Here is a 21,380-nt window from a genome sequence, read left to right as displayed (position 1 = left end):
GGGTTTTAGTTGGGTGGGTGAATGTTTCATCAGTGTATGAGATCGTTTCGGTCGTGAGTGTGGGAGTGTTTTTGTCGTTAGCGTGAGAGCCTCTCTCTCTCTGTCTCCCTTCAGGTGCTCACGTATCCTGGGCTCGGATGGTCACCTGCGCGTGTTCAAGCCCAAAGATCGCGACGAGATGGTGCGCAAGGTGATCGAGCCGATGGCCTGCGACGGCCTGCGCACCATCTGCTTGGCCTTCCGCGACTTCCCGGCCGAGGGCGGCGAGCCCAACTGGGATGCGGAGAACGAAATCGTCAACGACCTCACCTGCATCGCCGTGGTCGGCATCGAGGACCCTGTCAGGCCTGAGGTGCCCTCACCGCATCACTCAATGAGCATGAGAAGTGTACACATTAGACTTAATGTACTTTATGGTACATTTGAAGTACCGGTACATTAAGTCGTTCGAGGTCTAGAGAACTTTAGGTACGACCTAAATATCGTACATTTACCACGAGTACTCTAAATATGATGTAAATACGCTTGACGTTGACTATGATGCACATGTGCGACGTGAGAAGCATATAAGCGAAGATTGTTATGCCAAAATCATCCATTTGTTATCAGGTCCCTGAAGCCATCGCAAAGTGCCAGCGTGCGGGTATCACGGTTCGCATGGTGACGGGCGACAACATCAACACGGCGCGGGCCATTGCCACCAAGTGTGGAATCCTGCTGCCCAACGAGGACTTCCTGTGTCTGGAAGGCAAAGAGTTCAACCAGCAGATCCGGAACGACAAGGGCGAGGTGGGCGGAGCCCCAACAGTGTGATAGTCACCCCAGAACTGGAAATGGACAGCATTTTCTTTGCTTTTCATAGGTCGAACAAGAGCGTCTGGACAAAGTTTGGCCCAAGTTGCGAGTTCTTGCCCGTTCGTCGCCAACCGACAAACACACACTGGTCAAAGGTGGGAGTCTCGTTAGCGTGCTAATAGATGCTAATTAGCATGTTGTTGCTGAGGATCTCACGCTCACGCTTGTTGTTCAGGTATCATTGACAGCACGGTGGGCGAGACCCGGCAGGTGGTGGCAGTGACGGGAGATGGAACCAACGACGGGCCCGCGCTCAAGAAAGCAGATGTCGGATTCGCCATGGTAACCGTTCAGTCTAACCATTCCACAAAATGCAAAAAATGAGCGTTTATTTTCAATGTATTGACATCGATAAAGCCATAGGATGCCAGAATTATGAAAAGTTGGTGACATCATAGAAGAACATGGATGGTACAGATGAAAAGCTCATGCCCAAGAATGTGTGCTACAATTTAAATTCAACCATTTACAAACATTGTCCAAGGATGCAAGTGGTGTCGCTGGCTAGCATTTTGGCCCGGTTGAACTTGTCACCGCTGGCCACCAGGGCATCGCTGGTACGGACGTGGCCAAGGAGGCGTCGGATATCATCTTGACGGATGACAACTTCACCAGCATCGTGAAGGCGGTCATGTGGGGAAGGAACGTCTACGACAGCATTTCCAAGTTTCTGCAGTTCCAGCTCACCGTCAACGTGGTCGCTGTCATCGTGGCCTTCACCGGCGCCTGCATTACACAGGTAAGACCAGCACACGCTGATTGGGACTGGAATGTCCTTCTGCCAGGGTAGAGGTTCAAAAATACTTTGTATGCAGCGATGGCTGTTTGAAAGTGCTCTATAAATACAGTTGAGTTGAGTTGAGATTGTTTCAGTTAGCATGAGTTTAGATTTTTTTTTTTTTATCCGTATTTTAGTTCAATTTCAGAAAATGAACTGAAACAAAAATTACATTAAAATTAAATTTTAGATTTGGCCTCGGTACAGGTATTTCATTAAAAAATATATATATACAGTACATAATAATGAATTTTGGGGGATAAAATGCAAATAAATTCACACATGAAAAGAAAAGGATTTGAGAAAAGATTTTAAATTCATAACTACCACAAATCGATTTTTTTGTATCAGTATTTGAATGTATTCAGAAACTGATTTTCGAAAATCTGAAAAAATAGTTAAAATACAACCACATTAATAAAAATAAAACCACATTATAAAATACAACCACTTTGAAAAACTGTTCAATTTGTTCCAGGGTATCGGAATTACAAAAAATAAAATCCAATAATGGATTCTCAGGGAAAAAAAATAGGAAAGGGGCAGTGTGTGTGTGTGTGTGTGTGTGTGTGTATATATACAGTATATATATAAACACACACTTTATCAATGCAATTGACTCAGCAATAAATCCAAGAATATATATTTTAACTCACAAAAACAAATGCACACATTTAACTGATTTGTTTTTTCACATTTATTATTTTTACAAGATAAAACACCTACAATTTTTTTTTTTTTAATGTTTTGGCTTCATTTAGTTTTTAAAAAATAATAAAGTGCACCCAAGACTGTGAGTGTAGAGGAAAAGTCACTGTCGTTACGTGCTTGTATTTCCTCCAAAGACTTGAGAAGCTGCTTCCTCGTTGAACGTTTGCGTTGTCGTCTGGTGTGAGTTGTTCCCGCCACGCCGCGCTGCGCTGAGCTTCCATTTTGGGATTACGCCGATGGTTTGAGGCATTATCTTAGCCTACTTTGTTACGCCGGCTGCAGCAGGCTGAGAGTTGCAAGTTATCGCTCCTGCCGGCTGTCAAGTCTTTCAAGTATTTTTTTTCTTAATTGTGTCAGGAGTTCTCTTTTAGCAATTACGGTCACATTATGACACATGCAAAAAAGAAAAAGAAAAAGATAATAACGATTTGTGTGTTCAAAACAACCACTTAGGGTTGTCTTAATCAAGTCCGTTTATTTTAATGCGACCAAACGATGCAAAACGCCAGTGGCGGAGCAAATGATGCGAGCATCACTTCACTCTGTGAAGTGTCTCATATTGCAGCTTACTGAGGAGTTGCGACCGTCACCGTCTGTTTTTCTGTATTCCACTGCCCCCTTGTGGCCAAGGCATGTAGACCAGAAGGAGCCGCACAAAATCCATTAAATTGGATGAAAAAAGTTTTGCTTCTTTACATTCTATTTAATTAGGTCATTGTTTGTCATTATACCAGTTAAATGAACAAATGACAGCATGAGAATGAATCAGTATCAGCAATTTGTTTTGGGTTTTTTTTCTCCTGTGTCCCCCTTCGTACCCCATTCCATGGTGGTAACTTTGATGGACAACGTGAAAAATCCATGAAAAGCAGGTTTTGATTGGCTGTGTGAACAGGGGGCTGAAGTGTGTGTCACTTTTCCTTTTCTTTTTTTTTATTTGGTCGTTGCTTTGTCTAGGACTCACCGCTAAAGGCGGTGCAGATGCTGTGGGTGAACCTGATCATGGACACGTTGGCGTCGTTGGCCTTGGCCACCGAGCCGCCCACCGAGTCGCTGCTCCTGCGCAGGCCCTACGGACGTGACAAGCCGCTCATCTCGCGCACCATGATGAAGAACATCCTGGGGCACGCCGTCTACCAACTTGTCATCATCTTCACCCTGCTCTTCGCCGGTCAGTTCGGGGGCAGGGGGACAAATGATCACAAGTTGATCAATGAATTAGCAACATGCATTATCTAGGTGCTGTTTTTCCAGGCCTGTCTCATGCAAATGTTTTGCCAAAGAGAAAAAAAAAATCATTTGTGTTTAAGAATCCATTTTTTAGCTAACATTAACATACTATTGACAATTCTTTGTTTTGACTTTCAAGCGAAAACTTTCTGATGGTGACAATCGAAATATTTCTCCCCCAAAAGGTTTTCGAGCTGTTTATTGCAAGCGTTAAAGCGTTGAAGTTTAATGTCAAACTAAACCTCCAACAAAGAGATTGAGCCATGACGTATCCATCCAGGCGAGAAACTGTTCGACATGGACAGCGGTCGCAACGCTCCGCTGCACTCTCCTCCGTCCGAGCACTACACCATCGTCTTCAACGTCTTCGTCATGATGCAGCTCTTCAACGAGATCAACGCTCGCAAGATCCACGGCGAGCGCAATGTCTTTGAGGGCATCTACCGCAACCCCATCTTCTGCAGTGTCGTTCTCGGAACCTTCGTCCTACAGGTGAACTCCGCATAAACTGACTGTGCCGCAAACAAATAGAGAGAGAGAGATGCAGTATATATTATGTGGGGGGGGGGGGCGGGGGGGTGCATCTTGGCACCTTTGCAAAGAGTTCCAACAATTCATCATGAAGACATTTCAGAGATGTCAAAGCTGAATTTTCTCACCCCACTTCAACATGTTTCAGCTTCTTTTTTTGCACTGGAGCCCTTTGCGCTCATTTCGTTTGTGGTTTGACTTGCTGCCCCCTCGTGGTCCCGCTCAGATCATCATCGTCCAGTTTGGCGGGAAGCCCTTCTCATGCACAGCGCTGACCATCGACCAATGGCTGTGGTGCGTCTTCATCGGCGTGGGCGAGCTACTGTGGGGGCAGGTAAGCGCACCGCCATCGTACCCACCTCCACACACACACACAAACACTTTGTGGTGGTGGCGACCAAACTGTTGCCATCACGACCACCGCCATCGCCATGGTAATGAGCTCGGCACATGAAAGCGACGCCCGAGGAGGGCTTCGGTGGCTGGATGCTGCAGATGAACCCGGCGTACACGTCCCTCGGCGAATATGCGCACACATGGCAGCCGGTATAGGAAGGCAGCGCCGCGCCATTATAGACGTCAGGAAGACGCACAAGCAGCCTGCTGGGTTCACGCGGAGGACAAATGATGCTGACTGAAAAAATGTGGGAGGCGTCAAGTCAATATAGCCCACATATCGGACCACATAGGCAAGTTGAAACCCTATGCAAACAAAAAATAAATACATCGCAAAAAATTTATATAATAATAATCATATATGGTAAAAGTCCCCTCCATCATGGGGGGGCTATGTTGCACCCTTGTAATAAGTAAAATCTGTGATATAGAAATTGAAATACTTCCTATGGGTGGTTTTTGTCGCCTTTAAGCTCCTTAAACACACTTTTAAAATAACGAAACCACATTTAAAAACACGATATATGCACAACACGCTCTTGATGAGTATACCCGTCAGTAGCAGTCACTGAGTTCATTTCAATGTGATTTGTTTTGATTCATTTGAGAAATGCTCATGCCAGTTTAGCTTTCCAGCTTTGTTTGGTCACATGAAACTTCACAGTTAAGACTTGTCACTTTGCTCGCGCCTGGCCGGTCCAGTAGGTGACGGAGTGCTTTTGTGGTCCCGCAGCTGATCTCGGCGGTGCCCACGCACCGCCTGAAGTTCCTGAAGGAGGCGGGGCACGGCACCAAAAAGGAGGAGATCCACGAGGAGGAGATGGCGGCCGACGCCGATGAAATCGACCACGCCGAGATGGAGCTCAGGCGGGGACAGATCCTCTGGTTCCGCGGCCTCAACCGCATTCAGACGCAGGTACGACCGCGGCAACGTTGGACGAAAGTATTGGGACGCGCCGCTTCATTTATAAACCAGTTGTCCCTTCGTCTGAATGGTTCCAAATTCGGAGTCCATAAATACACGCGGAATACTTCCTGTGGATCAAGGAAGGGCCCTGCTAAATGGGGTAGTACTTGGAAAGTGTGCAATTTATCCACATAGTCAAGTTTGTAAGTCAATGAAAAGTCAGTGTGTGGTTTTCTGTTGAACAGATGTTTTCTTAATTTCACACTCTGCTGCCACACTCAAGCCCAATAAGCTTCATGGACATTTTCATCCAGTCGCCACTCAACGTGAGAGGTGTGTGTGCGTGTTTGTGTGCGTCAGTGCGTGTGTGTGTGTGGGGGGGGGGGGCCTCCTACAGGATTGATTAACGCTCACTGAGCGTTAAGTTGTGCCCACGGGCAGTCCCATTCAGTCTCTATGGGCTTCATTAGCCTCGGCGCTAACGCCCGCCCTGCACATACACCCATTCACACACCTACAATAACAGAACCCTGCTAGCACCCCCTCCCCCCCCCCCATGCCACATACACTCAAGAAAGGCTGGTATTTCAGTACGAGCTCTAAAGTACTAGAAATGCAATGAACAAAGAGATACACCTCATGCATTTAAAACGACCACATTGCCCGAAGACGGCTGGGATAGACCCCCCCGCACGCCCGCGACCCTTGTGAGGTTCAGATCAGACAATAGGTGAATGGATGGACATTGCCAAGCCTTTTTTTTCCCCCCTCATCTGATTAAATACCTGGTTACGGTAGTTGAATTTGTCATTGATAATAAATCTACAGATACTGTACTTGTATATTTGATTTCATTAAAATTAACTTTCTTCATCTAAAAATGAACTGTCACATTGTTAATAATGGTGATAATAATAATAATAAACATGACTTTATGAAGCACCTTTCAAAACAAGGTTACATGGCACTTAACTGTAAAACAAGCAATAAAAAGTAATACCGTATATAATACAGTGAACAAAACTGCACAGAGAAATAAAGCAATTAATAACATCTTAGGGCACACAGAAGCAAACAATCACACCAAAGGGCAACGTAGAGTGATCAAAAAGAAAGTTAAAACATCAAAGTAAAACAACAGCAACACCAAAAGATTGTAATGAGTAGTAAGGAAGAGATTTTTACAATAATACAACACAACACAATACACTAACTCTTTCAAATCAAATGTTGCCCTCCCAAGCCCTGGTGGAGTGTTAAAATGTGACGCCTCCTTGTGGGCAAACTGAATGCAAATCAATTTTGATCTTTGGAGCTTGCACCCTTTTCATTTTTTTTTTTTGTTTTGTTTTGTTTTTTGTCGTTGGGATCAATGCTTACACGTGAGGAGCTCAAAGAGCGGTCGAAACCTCAGGAAGTGACGCAGCAGCCTTTCTGTCACCTTGGCGCATCCTGCCAAGGCGCTGTCTTTTCTTTCTGGAATTTGGTATCCCCCCCCCCCCCACCCCCTCCACCAGGAAGGAAGAAGGAGGGCGGAGGGCGAAGACGAGAGGAGGGGACAAAAAGTCTGCCGGCTAATTAGCGTCTTATCTCTCCACGCTCCTCTTCCTGTCCTCCTCCTCTTAATCCTGGCAACAGCGTGAGGTATAATTGCTACAAGCTTCACATCGCAGACCGAAGCTTATCGCTCACTCGTTCGCGCCATCTTCTCGTCCCCGAGTGCCGCCGGCCTCTTTGTTCGCTCTTCCGTGTCTTCCTTCGACTTCATCATACCTCCTTCTCCCGCTTTGTCTTCGCTAAATGAATGACACTCTTTTCTTCTCCCGTTGTGCTTCTTTTCTCCAACTCTGTCATGACCTTAATTCTCTGCCCGTCGTCACCATCATCGTCCTCGTCATCACTCCACAGTTTGCATGTAGTCACCGGCCACAAGATTAGGAACGGCTGACAATGGCATCCGTGTGATGACTTTTTTTTTATTTTTTTTTTATCCATGTGCATTCTCAAGTCATCCAGGTAATCATGATCATCTGCAAAAATTTAATGCAGGCAGCTGCTCTGTTCTTGTTCGTTAAGACGTTTCGGCCGACGTACGTATTCATCAAGTAGATTTCTCAATGGGTCGGCATGGAAGACCGAAAGGAAGGCAGGGCTTCTTGAGACTTTGTGTCGGTGTATTCATGATAGACGTGTCTACCAAATGTCATGTTGCTCAGTCAAACCGACTTTCACTGCAGGACTTTTGTCTGACTTCTTTTTTGGCTGGGATTCTTGAAACGTTTTGGGTGGGTCCACTCATAATCCGAGTATCTATTTCGTTTCATGTCGCTCAGTCAAACTGGCTTTAGAGGCTGAATTTTCAAAAGCGTCTGTCCAGTAATGAGAAAAGATGCTATAGCCTTGAAATAAAGCGTATTCTTGTTAACAAGATGGAGGCTTTTTGCTTGTGGTCCAGCAAATCAAGTACTGTAATTGCCTAACGTCACCCTTGAGGCCTTTTCTCTCTGGCTTGTGTGTGTGCTGTCTAACTTTCTTCTTCCAGCTTTGTCTAACCTCGTCCCTCCAGTAACCGTCCCTCCTTTGCGTCCTCCCTCCTTGGCTTCCTTCAGATGGACGTGGTGTACACCTTCCAGACGGGCCAGGCGGCTGTGCCCGGTGCCCTGCGCCGGCAGCCCTCGGTGGTCAGCCAGCACAATGACGCCGCCGGCGCCAAAACGCTCTCTAGTCCCACTCACTTAGGCCTTAGCGCCTCCTCCTCTCTCGGGAACTCGGCCGGGGGGGCCACCGCCCCCGCCGCTTCTTCCTCCTCCGCTGCAGGCAGTGAGTCGGCTAACGCTAAGGCTAAAGCCTAGCTGGACTCTTTCTTTTCTTCTCTTTTTAACTGCATGAACGCTGCCTGCAGGTTGTCTGCACCTCACGCCGGGTCGTCATGACAGCAGTCAACAATATTTGATGATGCACACAACAAAGCTAATGAAGTGACTTTAGCCATGACGTTAGCGCAACCAAAATAACTTGAGCCTTATGACAGACCCGACGCTAACAATTTCGTCCTATTTCGTCAAAGAAAGCTCCTGTACGCGATGTCATATTTTAGTCATTCAGGAGCCACGTTTAGCTTGTCATTGTCTCGTTATCGTCATGAAAAAAAAAAGGGGGGGGCGTTAAGAGAATAATTTCGTCGTCGTCATCGTTGACGAAAACAACACTGGCGTGCAGACAGCCTGCTGGTTCCATGACTTGAAGCGTGTTTGCATGTTGTGCTGCTTTCTGCTTTCTTTGGCCTTTATCTTGTGACCAGCTGTCAAGTGTGACATCAACATCCCGCCATTTTTTGGGCGGTGGGGATAGGGAGGATTCTTGCTGAAGGATTTATTTTTTAAATTTTTTATTATTCCCCCTCACGTTTGAGTTCTGAATTATTAGTTGTCGGAATTTGGAGGTTGAAGAAACAAAATTGCGATTGTGATGTTTTTGCTTTGTTATCTTGTGGACATTTTGTCACATTTAAAATGGGAACGTATTAGTTTATACATATTAGTGGGTTAACTTTCAGTTAAATGTGTTATCTTGTTAGCTTTAAGTTAAACAAGTTAATATGTCAGCGTTCAGTTCAACATGTTAGCTGTAAATTAGACACATTAGCATGTTAGCTTTAGTTTAAACCTTTTAGCATTAAGTAGTTAAAGTTGGACTTTTCAGGCATGTTGAAATGGACATGTGTAAGAGATGTATTAGTTTGTGTATCGTTTGTTTATGTGGTTCTTGACAATTAAAGACAGAAAAAGCTAAGTGTGACTATACTAGCTTGAAGTAGCGTTAAGTGAAACACGGTAGTTCGGAAGTCAAACTTGTGAATCCTCTTGCTCACCTGGTTTAAAGTCATCAAACATCTTGGCGTGTTAGCTTTAAGTTGAATATAATAGCATCTTAGCTTTAAGTTCAGCATATTACCGTCTGCGATTTAACTGTATTCTTATTTGTATTTTACGAGAAATAAACCCAAATCCAAATAATCCACATGTATTTTGTTATGTTTGGATTTCCACAATTTTGTAGCTCTGCTGTGGCCATTTTTGTCATGTTTTGCCACGCCCCTGGTTTCCCATCAGCCCCGGCTACCTGGCATCCATCCACCCTTTGCTCCAATTAAGAGCAAAACAAATAAAAAACACTCTCTAACATATTTATATCTTGTCCTTTTTTTTTTTCCTCTTCAGATTAAGGTGGTGAACGCGTTCCGGAGCTCGTTGTACGAAGGTCTTGAGAGTCCAGCGTCGCGTAGCTCCATTCACAGCTTCATGGCTCATCCCGAGTTTGTCCCGCTCTCTGAGGAGGAAGCTCGCATCCCGCCCATTGAGGAGTCAGGAGACGAGATTCAAACCCTCCCGGGAACCTCCTCGTCCTCCTCTGTTATGCCGGGAGATGCTGCCTCGTCAACCGCTTAATCTTCCTCCTACTCCTCTTTCCTCGTCATCATCACCATTGTCTCACTCTGACACCATCGTCTTTTTTCCCCCTTTCTCACTCAGTGGCAGAATTCCCGCCACACACGTCTCCGTTGTTTTATTTTAGCAGCGGAAATATGTCATGAACAGCTTTTGTGGTTTGTTAGCAGCATGTGGCTAACCACAAAAAAAACAATGTTAGCAGGTGGCTAACAATATCAAGTCAAAAACTCATTCCTGACCTTTTTTTTTTTTTTTTGTGAATATTCCAGTCAGACGTTTTTCACTGTTAACAGTTTTTAGCATGTGGCTAAAACCAAGTTGTGAGCATCAGGCTAACAAGTCAAAACCTCATTGCTGACATTTTTTAGCAGCAAAAATCCTCCATCAGTTGTTTTTATCGTAAGTGGGGTTCTCAGCTTGCAACTAAAAACAACAAATTGTTAGCTTGTGGCTAACAACAAGTCAAGAAAATTCCTTGTCAATTCTGTGACACATGGAAGAATTCTTCATAGTTTCTTGTTAGCGAAAAATAAGTCAAAAACGAATTCCTGACATTTTTTCAGCCGCAAAAATTCCTCATCAGCAGTTTTTCGATGTTATGGGGCTGTTAGCTTGTGGCTAAACACAAAAAGTTGTTAGCATGTGCCTAAAAAAATTAAGTAAAGAAATTTCCTCAACATTCCGCAAACACGTTGGGAATAATTCCTCGCCATGGGTTATTAGCTAAGTCAAAAACTCATGCCCCAACACACGCGCGGCTAAATTCCCACCATTTTTCTAACTGTTAAAATTACTTGTTCGCTGTGTTTTAGCATTAGCAGGTCATTAGCATGTGGATAAAAACAACAATAGCAAAAAGTCAAAACACTAATCCCACCACTCAGATTTCTCGCCAGCCTTTTTTAGTAATGAAAACTCCTTGTGAGGTGCTTTAGCGGGTTGTCAGCAGCATGTCGGTATACCAACAATGAAAAAAAACAGCACTGTACTTGACCGTCAAAAAAAAAAAAACGAACAAAAAAAAATAAACAAGTGCAGTGATCGTGTACATATGCTTCCGCTAAAGGCTAACGGAGATTATTGATTTTTTTTCCAGGCATTTAGATTTTTGTTCTTCTCTGTTCACTCTCTAACGAATGTTCTTTGTTGTGTCACACTACTGCAGTCTTCAAAGAAAACAGTTTTCCTTGTTAGCGTCTCTTTTTTTTTTTTTTTTTTTGCTGTTTGCATGTTGAAAGACAGAATGTTTACACTGAAAATGATGGTGGACGATCAAATCGGAAAATGGCAGCAGGGATGGGTGAGGGGCGGTTATTAGTGGGTGAGGGTGGCGGGAGGGGCGTGCATGATGTGTTTTATCAGTGTTGCATTGCATGCTAACTCGGAAATGAATGTTTGGTAATTCTGGTCCAGTGCTCGCCGACTTGTCCACTTTCTGTCTGCAGCAAGTAGCTGTTGACGTGAGCTAGCGTGCTAGTGTGGCTGTTAGCGGCTTCATTAAGCAGTAATGTAATGTCAACAATGGGCTGGTTGCTACCGATCAAATTCATTTCAGCATGCTACCATGCTTGTTTAAAATCAAATATATTCGCATGCTAGCTAAACATTTTATTGTCATCAAGCGTGTTAGCATAATTTTAAATTGAGTAATAATCAAACACATTAGCATGCTAGTTAAGTCAACAACCATGTTAGTGACACTGAGCTGTTTTGAATTCAAAACACAACAGCATGCTAGTATTAGGGCACTGAACACGCTAGGTTAAAACCAGACATTTTAGCATGCTAGTTTAGAGTCATCACAACATTTCAGCACGTTAGTTTAAGTCAAACACATTCGTGACATTGGGCGAGTTTCTTGTCAAACATAATGCCGTGCTAGTTTAAAAGTCAACACGGTAGCAACATTACACTAGTTTAAAATCACACATCTAAGCATGCTAGTTTAAAATCAATTAAGTTAGCAACATCTCGCTAGATTAAGTCATGAGACAAGTAAGTTTCCCCTTTTCACTCGTCAGATAATTTAGCAATTGCGCTTGTTTTAAATCAAGGTTTCAGCATCTATGTTTTAGTCTAACATTGTAGCTCACTGGTTATATATATTTTTTTCCACTAGTCATTTTAGTGTTGTAGTTAACATCCAACTCGTGAGAATCGTCACACTCAAACTTTTTTGCATGGTAGTTTAAGGTTATCATTAAAGTCAAACCTGATAGTACCATTGGCTAGTTGAAAGCATCGAACTTTTTCGCATGCAGGTTTTATGTGTAACTTTCTTGACATTTTTTTTTGTTTTAAACGTGAACATGTTAGCCAAATACTGTAGTTTAACGTGACCAATATTGCGCTGGTTCGAAGTCAAACACATTAGTCACATCACGTTGGTTGAAAGACATCAAACATGTGAGCACGCTAATTGAACGTCAAATGTGTTGGTGACATGATGCTTTTTCAGTCAAACGTTGAGCGGCATTGTGCTCCTTTAAAGTTGAACACGTTAGCCTGCTAGTTTAAAGTCACATTTGCGAGAACATGCTAGTTCACAATCGAACACGTTAGACACATCTCGCTATTTGAAAGCCATCAAGCGCGCTAGTCAGTGAAAATCAAAGCTTCCTGCCAGCTGACAGCAAGTTGGCGTTTCTGTGAACACGGTCAGCCATCATTGTATGTTAAAAGACAAAACTGTTTTGTGTCGTCTTGATGCCCTCCCTGGTCTTTCAAACTCTGGACACAAACTCGTGTTGGCCGTGGAGAGAAGGAATCCTGCCATGTTTGTGTCTGAGGCGACTACCCCTTTGTTTTTCTCTATGTAATACAGAGCCATAGTCACTAGAGCCTGGTGTTTTTTGGAGAGGGGGTTTGGGTGGGGGGGCTTGCAGCCCGGAAAAAAAACAACAAAAAGAACAACCTCGGCCGTCACTGCCGCCAGAGTCTCCAAGGAGCTGTATGATGTTTACATGAAGAGATTCCCGCTCATTTTCGCCCCACTTCCTGCTTGACGGCAATGCGGGGAGTCTCTCTCTTTGCATGCGTTTCATATCAAAATGTGTTGCTCATTTTTTTTATGACTTTTGTGTATTTTTATATTCACAACTTTTTAATATTTTGGAGGATATGTAAGTCACCAGTGACACTCCATCCATGACGTCTTTGTTTGCCCCGCCCTCTCGCGTTCTCTTTGATGTTGCTGCCACGTGTGTGTTGCCATGGTTACAACACACACATACCCACGTAAGTGACTTGTTTACTTCCTGCTCGGTCGGAATGCCGAAGTTCCGATTGGCCACTGTCCTGCCTCAGGAGCCGACCAGAAGTCCCTTTTTCCTATTGATGCCAAACCACATTGCCGGGCAACAAGCGCATTGTAAACATCACCTTGACGGCAGCATCTCGTGGATCTCCACACAACGCGATGGCGACAGCATCTCTCCAATATACAAACTTTGTGCCACGGTGACAAGTGTGTCTTTAACAGCATCACCATGGCAACAAGAACATCTTGACAGTGTCACAAGGGCAACATGAGCATCACCATGTTGATGGTGTCATTGGGATCTCCTAGAGCATCGCCATGGCAATGGAAGCATCTAAACCAACACCGCAATGTTGAACATAAGAATCTTCAAGCAGTTCCTCGGTGATGGCAACTTCCAAACATCTCCATGGTAACAGAAGCGTTTTTACAGCCTCCAAAAACATCACCACGACGACACCATCTTGATGAGCTTGAAACAGTCTCTCCACGGCAACCGAAGGATCTTGCCAACCTCCAAACATCACCATGTCGACACCATCTCGAGGAACACCAAATAGCCTTGCCACAGCAACAGAAACATCTTGCCAACTTCCAAACATTGCCAGCGACTTGAGAAACGCCAAACTGTCGCCAAGGCAACAGGAGGAGCATCTCACCAAACAGGATCTCTGTGGCAATGAACATCTTCAAAAATCTAGCTGATCTCCAAACAATTTGCCATGGCGACTGCATCTTTCCAAACTCTTGACTCATGTCAAAGGGGTCGGACCCTGTGGCGGGACAACTTCTTGGCGGCCATTTTACATGGACAAGGAATCCAGTGTGTGTGTGTGTGTGTGTGTGTTTTCTGACATGAACATCAGTTCCCCCCTGCAGGAGGTACAGTACTATGTAAATACCACATCACAATCGTGATCATCATGACCTGGCATAGCTTTTTAAAAAAAAAAAAATCCTGCCAAAGTACTGATACCCACCTTTGTTTTTCCTTCTTCCCCCACTGCCCGCCATACCAAACAAGGGCGCCCATTGTGTTGGACTTGCTTGCCTCTTAAAAAAAATAATAATAATAATAATCAGAATGTGACTGGAAAATTCCATGAACATGATTGAAATATCCGCATCGGGCACAGAAAAGAAACCTGCCTTTTCTCTGGAAAAAAAAATACTTTTCTATATCACATCCATATATTTATATCTAGTATGTGTGTCTATACATATATATATATATATATTAGATGTAAATATATCGATACATTCTCAGTCGATGGCAAAAAAGACTTGTTTTCCGTGCTAACGATGCTACTGATGATGATCCAATTAGGTGCGTGATGGTAGGTGTTATTATTATTCTTTTCTTTTTATAAACAGCATAATCATCTGTGTGGCATGCATGATGTATAATATTACCTACCCATAATTTTTCCGTGTTTCTAAAAAGCAATATGTCCAACCTGGTGCGATTGGCTGCGTCGTGTTCCATGTCCCTTTGAGCCACTACTTGATCCTGCCACCACACACACAAAACACGCACCCACGCACACACACACATACACACGGAAAAAAACAAAAACACCAGAACAAGTGCATTTGGATCCAATTAAGTGTTGAGTGTTCAATGTCGTGTGTTGTCCATGTTTTTTTTTGTATGGAATGGAACATCCCAAATGTTGACTTGTTTTCCTGTCAATCCCGAGCACACAAAGGCTGACATTCCCCATCCCTCCCGTCACTCTGCCTTACCGTCCCACCGTTTGGAGGACAACCGTTTGACGCTCGACCAATCACGTCCGATGAAAAAGCAATAGATAGATTTGCGAGACAAATCGGCATTTGACAGGATGAGTCGTAGACTGGGTGCTTGCTTGAAAAGTCCTAAGAATCATTAAAAAAAATTAACACAATATTTTCTGTTTGGTTGAGGGTTTTTTTAAAGGAAAAAAAATATTTCGAGTTTCAAATCTAATTAGAATCATGATCACTAATCATTTGACAACAATTTTTCTTTTCATCTGAAAACTTACAAGAAAAAAATTCGGATTTTGCAAAGTTTGATTATTTTTGCTGGAAGCAAAAAAAAAAAAAAGTTCAAAATTGTCATTTTTTTCTTGAAACAGATTACACATGTATTGAAATGAATGATAAATTTTTTTATGTGGGACTGTTTCCTCCCAAGGCGGCACGATGATTGACTGGTTAACACATTTGCCTCGCAGTACAGAGGCGCCTTTCTGTGTCCAGTTTGCATGTTTTCCCCATACCTGTGTGGGATTTCTCCGGGATTCCGGTTTCCTCCCACATTCTAAAACATGCACGATAGGTCAGTTGATCACTCTTAAGGCCTTCAATTCCTCCCTAAATTTGCATCAATCCGTTTTTTTTTTTTTTGGTGTGACATTAACCCTTTCATGCACCCTGTAACCTGATAACATGATAAGTGTAGTAAACACTCCCTGAAAAGGTTAAGCGATTAAATTGTGTTTTTTCTTTTCTAAAATCTCACAAAAATCTTAGTGACAATTTTAATAAAACAAGAACAGACCGATTCTGTTTCTGTTTCTATTTTTGTTTTACCCTGATTAAAAACAAAATCTATGAGATTAGAGTTGTAGATTTTAGAGGGGGCATAAAAAAGCTTTTTTTAAATGGCATTTATTTTCAAGAGAAATATCGTTTTTTTGGAATGTTTTTTTCCCCAAGATGAAAGTTTTTACGCTTTTTCTGTGATTTCCTTCCTTTATAGTGCTAAAATAGCTCGGCTAACAGCCTCACAAACCGTCAACCAATTGTTCTCCAATCAAAACATCTGTTCTCCATCACGCTAAGTGGGTGAATGTTGTCGCTTGTTTAGTTTTTATGTTCGTGTCAGCATCAATCATTCTGTCTTGTCGTTGTTATCATGTCTTGCTATGTTAGTGTGATAACATTTCTCATAGACCCTTTTGGGACAAGTTTAACCAAACGTTACATGTATGTTCTGTTTCATATCGGTCACAAATGTTCATGTTCATGTCTTTATATTACCCTTGCAACTTTCTTGTAAGTCAACGTTTCCCATGCTAGCTCACTAATTTACAATGGCCAAACATGGCCGCAGAACGTGGTCCAAATCATGCTAGCGTGTCAAGATTAGATAAGATTAATGACTGACATTCCAAGGTTTGCGATGTTTCTATTGGTGCACTAATTTACGATTGTTAAAACAACATCCGTATCTTCTATGTTAGTATACTGATGTGGACGATTAATGCACTTTGGCACATTAGTGACATTTTCAGTGCTAGGGCCCCCGTTTCCAAAAGGGTTTTTAAGAAAAAAAAATTTTTTTTTCAAACTTTAGGAATCCGAGCCTTTTAATACCAAGAAAACGACGAAGGCATTGTTTCGTTGAACAATATGCATTTCAAAAAACACAAAAATTGCTTGTTGCACACAAAACGGCCAATGTCACTAGGGAACGTCCTTATTTGGAGGTCTTCCTGTTTGTGTCCCGCGTGATCGTTTCATCACTTCCTGTCTGCGATTCATCACTTCCTGTTTGCTTTAGCTATGCAACATGGTCACGTCCCATCCCGCCGCCAGCAAACACACACAGATATACACACTGACGCTCACGCGAACAAATACACACACAAATACATGTGCTCGCTTACATTCGTACAGTTAAACGCTCACACACGTGTTCTCTTACAGTCTAACACATTTAAACATCGATTCACAAGTACACTCACGCGCGCGTAGTTAGACTCAAATGCACTCACATAACACGGCTTCTCTCACTTCACACACACACGCGCACACAAAGATGAAGTCACACTCGCGTACACGCTAACACACGCGTACTCACACACGCATACGCGCAGGTTTTCTTTGCTGTGGTGTACTCTGATCATGTGGAATGCCTTGCTCGCTTCTCGCATTCTTTCCTTCTCTGTACTGTCATGTTGTTTGAACAAAAAAAGATGATAATCAAGCGACTGAATTGTCTCATTCACGTCCATGTATTATATATAAATATATATAAATAAATATACAAATCTATATACAGAAAATAAAGCCATTGGAATTTGAAATACCAGTGACAAGTTTGTTTTCCTTTCGATACAATCACCGTCGTACACGCTCGCTCATGCTCACACAGGCACACGAGCAGTCATGAACCCTCACACAGACACGGGAATATGCGCATACATATGCAAAGACACACACCCACAAGCACACGACACAATCATAAACACTCATGGACACACACAAGCGCACAAATAAACCACAGGCGCACACACAGGAATACACTTATGCACGCTCATAATTTGAATTTCATTGAACTCGCTTCCCCTCCGGGCGATCGACGTTTTTACTGCCACCTTGTGGTCATCTACAATATGACCTTTTTTTTTTTAAATGGCGGGTGAGGTCAGCCTGTTGCGAGATATACAGTAGGCCAAATCAATACTGCAACGTGGTTGGAGATGATCTCACACCAACGCACGCACGAATGAAGGATGGATGGAAGGAACGAAGCCACAGAAGGGTGATGATTGGCAGACGGATGAATGGATGGACAAATAAATGTTAAAAGGATGAAGGATGGTCAATGGACACATTGATGGTGGCCTGAAATGGATGGATGAAACTGGCAGACAGGGTGGATGAATTAATTTATGGACGGATGACGCCTGAATAGATGGAAAAAAGGCCATGACCAATGGCCAGACGAATTTACAAGGATGGATGGAAGAGTGGATGTTCAGAGTGAAGGCTGACTCAATGGACGGTATGACTAAATGGATGGATGAACGCACAGATAGATGTGACGATGAATGGATGATTGATGGGTGGATGGTCGGATGAATGGATTGGCACATCCGCCTTGTTCGCCCCACGTCATTGGTGGGAGTCAAACGCGCGTCCCAGCGGCGTCGATCCTCTTAAGCGCGTCCGCCTCCGCATGCCATTGACGGCGCCGCCGGCTCATCAATAGCGGAACCTTTTTGACACGCGTGCCCGATAGCTTGTTCTTGGCTCCCACTTCCGCATTCATTTTGCTTCCTCCTCTCTCGCCTCAAAATGGCTTCTGGCGTGCAATTGGGTTCCCTACGTTGCTGGACCCGACATTTCCGCAGAAGGGAAACCCATCCGACCCAAGGAGCCCGGTCGTCACGGCGACTGTTCACCTCGGCTTCATTAGCCGCCGGCATCACCGAGCGACAAGCATGTCCGACTTTCATCACTCACTCAAATTTGTATCCAGGAATTAGTCACATCCCTTCCACACTGCTTCTCTATAGGTTTAAGCACACAATAGACAAATCACCCTTTTCAAACATTCGTACACACAAACAAGCGATCTGATGATGTGAGTGTATATGTGCGTGAGCGTGTGTGTGTGTGTGTGTGTTTGTGTTCGAGCTGCTTTATAAAAGGTCTGGAGGTCGAGATGTCTGCATTTTCCATCAGAGGGGCGGCTGTCACCATCACGTGAGTACACTTTCATCACCACAGAGGCAGATTTGGGAGGAAAAAAAACATGGATAATTGAAGTTTTGATTGATTTGGGGCAATGCTTCTCACAGCAGGAGCAAGGCAGGGAGTCTTTACTTTTTGATGTGTTCACTTTTGTCCCCCACGAGAAGAAATCGCGGAAATTGAAATTTAGTTGAGTCTACATGTCACAAATTGAGTAACTCACATTTGACCTTTCTTGTCTCATCCGTCCATCCATCCACTATCTGAGCCCTATATCCTCACAAGGGTCGCGGGCATCCTGTAGCCTACCCAGATAACTTCCAGCAGTAGGCGGGGGACACCCTGAGCAGATTGCCAGCCAATTGCAGGGCACACGTAGACGAAACAACCATTTGCGCTCACAATCACACCTCGGTACAATTTTGCGTGTTCCATTAACCTGCCATGCATGTTTTTGGAATGCGAGAGGAAAACATACTTTTTTTTCCCCAATGAATATACAATTCAACAAAGTAGCTCGGTTTTGTCTTTTGCTGTCAGAAGATGCAGATGTGTCACACCCCCATGCGGCAGCTAGCGTTCTTTATTCTCCTGGTGGTCTTCCCCGCCGGACTCTGCGAGCAGAACCAGAGGTAACGCCGACACACGAGTTGTGCCATTCCGACGCGGTGTTAACTCGCTTTTCACACCCTGAAAATAACATCTTCACTGGTGTGGCCACTTTAGAGCGCCTCGTTGTCAGCTATGAGAGGAGGATCATGGAGAGGAGGAGGAAAAGTGACGGGGGAAAAAAAACCACTTGTCTGACATGACTGCCAGCATTTGGACTACGATTATTGTTTTTAATACATAAAATTTAACAATGCGCAAAAATTGTGATGAAACACCTCTCTTTCTGACACGAAGGATGATACGTTGACGTGTCAAACTGCTGCAGTATAACGGCAAATACTGCCGAAGAGGACTTCCTCAATGTCAGATTTTTTTTTGTTGACTTAAGTATCAGTGACTGGTATCGGCAGCCTCCATAATTTCTCGATACCTTCATATAAGGCTGGAATCGGCCCGATACCAACGCTTGGTATCGCTCCTGTCCCATCCCTAGTCAAAATGCACGAAAAGGGCTGTGAATTAATGAATTGAAAACTAACTGGTCTTTGACGTAAATACCTCGAAGAGGAAAATGTCTGTGGAGATTTATCGTCGTGTTTTCTTGTGCTTGTAGTCGCCGAGCGGTTGCCGAGCACCAGCTGATGCACGACCGTGGCCGCAACATCCAAAGCCTCAAGCGGCTCATCTGGCTGTCGGGGGCCATGGAGGGGCTGCATACCGCCCAGACTCGCTCGCTGGCGCCAGCCGCGCCGGTACCCCGAAAGGCCTCCGACGCCGAGACCAACCCCGATGTGGCCTCTCTGGTACACAACTTCCTCAGAAATTTCTTCAACAATCCTTACGGGACACGCGTGGCCCAGCGAGAGGCCTAAAGCCGTCGGCCCCACCAAGACCGGACTCCTTGGTGCCACACTGAGATCAGTACAGCCGATATTAAAACACAGCCCTGTTCAAGCGGCAGGTTTTTGTGAGGTAAAAAAAAAAAAAAAAAATGAGATCATGATTTCAAGCACTTCAAAACTATTTCCACCTTAATGCTGTATGACTTAGTTGGGGGGCAGTGGGTGAAAAATTCGAAAGGGATTGAAGGCAGTTGCGCCCGTGTGCACATCTTAAAGTGCATCAATGAACCATTTCGAGCTATTTATGAACTTGTCCTCCAATTTCTGTAGCCTCTTGTGAAAGCAGACTGATTATCTTCGTATTGAATTCAATAAGACATTTGCTTATTTTCTGATGAGTTACCAGTACCCAATTCATAATCAATTCACATTAAAATAAAAATAGTCAGTGTAATCTACTGTATGGGTTTCACGATCAAATATGTCTTCGATTACTCTAGTCAGCAGCAAATATTGATCAGAAATGGCGGCATGTGTCCCCTAAATGGATTTTGGACGCTGATTATATTATACTCCTATTTTTATTATTATGGAACCCTGATGAGTGAGCGAAAAAACAAGAATAGATTCAGCGAAAAAAAGAAAAATCCCCCCCAAAATATGTTATCTATATGATTGCCTGAAGACAGTTTTGTATGAACTACCTGAGAGTGGTAATTGAGTTCTAGTATAGTGTACCTAGTGTATGATTTACATATGTCTGGAAGTCATGTATTTTCGGTCAAGTTTTGTCTGCATGGGAATGCTGTAAACAAGACCTTTTATGCAGAAATAAGCCATCATTTGTCATCTGTTGTCATGCTCACTTCACCAACAAACAAAACAATACAGCAATTATATTCAAGAATTGTATTCAAGATTATTATGAACGTCTATGCTTTAAAATCAAAACAAACAAAAAAAAATTGACGTGTGCGCTGTGTCTCATGACAGAAGCCAGCAGCTGCAATTTCACGCTTTGGCGACGGTGTCAAATTGGTTTCAGCACCAGAGGCGGCTCTTTGGTCCAATTGTCTTATTCAGGAAAAAGATCAAGTGACAACGCTGACGATTGTTGATAATGTGAGATAATAAAGGTGCTTCATTCAAAGCAAAAAAAAAAAAAAAAAGAGCCACCAAAAAAAAACTTTGATGGGATTGATGGGACAACTACGGGAATCCTGGAAAGTTTAAAAATTCATTCTTTGATTTATTTATTTCCAAAACAATGAACTGAAACTAAGTGCAAATCATGGAACTAAATTGTTTTAATGATACCACTTTATTTTAAATTAAATAT

General features: G+C 43.5%; 2 protein-coding genes across 5 annotated transcripts in view; both read left to right on the top strand.

Moving 5' to 3' along the window:
• Positions 1 to 15,666, top strand: part of LOC147201739 (plasma membrane calcium-transporting ATPase 1-like) — a 55,706-nt gene extending 40,040 nt beyond the window's left edge. For 2 of the 3 annotated variants that reach the window (XM_086118949.1, XM_086118947.1), the window contains 10 exons: positions 115 to 352; positions 610 to 789; positions 863 to 950; positions 1,031 to 1,137; positions 1,403 to 1,594; positions 3,302 to 3,515; positions 3,855 to 4,066; positions 4,332 to 4,439; positions 5,235 to 5,417; positions 9,629 to 15,666. In XM_086118949.1, the coding sequence (XP_085975075.1) occupies positions 115 to 352; positions 610 to 789; positions 863 to 950; positions 1,031 to 1,137; positions 1,403 to 1,594; positions 3,302 to 3,515; positions 3,855 to 4,066; positions 4,332 to 4,439; positions 5,235 to 5,417; positions 9,629 to 9,856 (1,750 nt within the window). In that variant the 3' untranslated portion in view covers positions 9,857 to 15,666. Of the gene's footprint in view, positions 1 to 114; positions 353 to 609; positions 790 to 862; positions 951 to 1,030; positions 1,138 to 1,402; positions 1,595 to 3,301; positions 3,516 to 3,854; positions 4,067 to 4,331; positions 4,440 to 5,234; positions 5,418 to 8,017; positions 8,229 to 9,628 lie in introns of all 3 variants that reach the window. The other variant, XM_086118948.1, reaches the window with a different exon arrangement.
• A 2,886-nt stretch (positions 15,667 to 18,552) lies between these two features.
• On the top strand, positions 18,553 to 21,191 carry pth4 (parathyroid hormone 4). Of its 2 annotated transcripts, none has more exons than XM_086118171.1 (3): positions 18,553 to 18,599; positions 19,131 to 19,219; positions 19,813 to 21,191. In XM_086118171.1, exons 2-3 carry the CDS (start codon positions 19,131 to 19,133, stop codon positions 20,069 to 20,071), a joined length of 348 nt encoding a protein of 115 aa, XP_085974297.1. In that variant the 5' UTR covers positions 18,553 to 18,599; the 3' UTR covers positions 20,072 to 21,191. The 2 variants fall into 2 exon arrangements, with proteins under 2 accessions (XP_085974297.1, XP_085974296.1); XM_086118170.1 differs by having other exon boundaries at positions 18,561 to 18,599; positions 19,128 to 19,219.
• Positions 21,192 to 21,380: the final 189 nt, after the last annotated feature.

Source organism: Hippocampus guttulatus, chromosome 8 (genome assembly GCF_054856545.1).
Source record: "Hippocampus guttulatus isolate MCC_2025c chromosome 8, RoL_Hgut_1.0, whole genome shotgun sequence".
NCBI classification, from domain to species: Eukaryota; Metazoa; Chordata; class Actinopteri; order Syngnathiformes; family Syngnathidae; genus Hippocampus; species Hippocampus guttulatus.
Note: the sequence above shows the minus strand (reverse complement) of the source record. Positions and strands in the feature narration are given on the sequence as shown.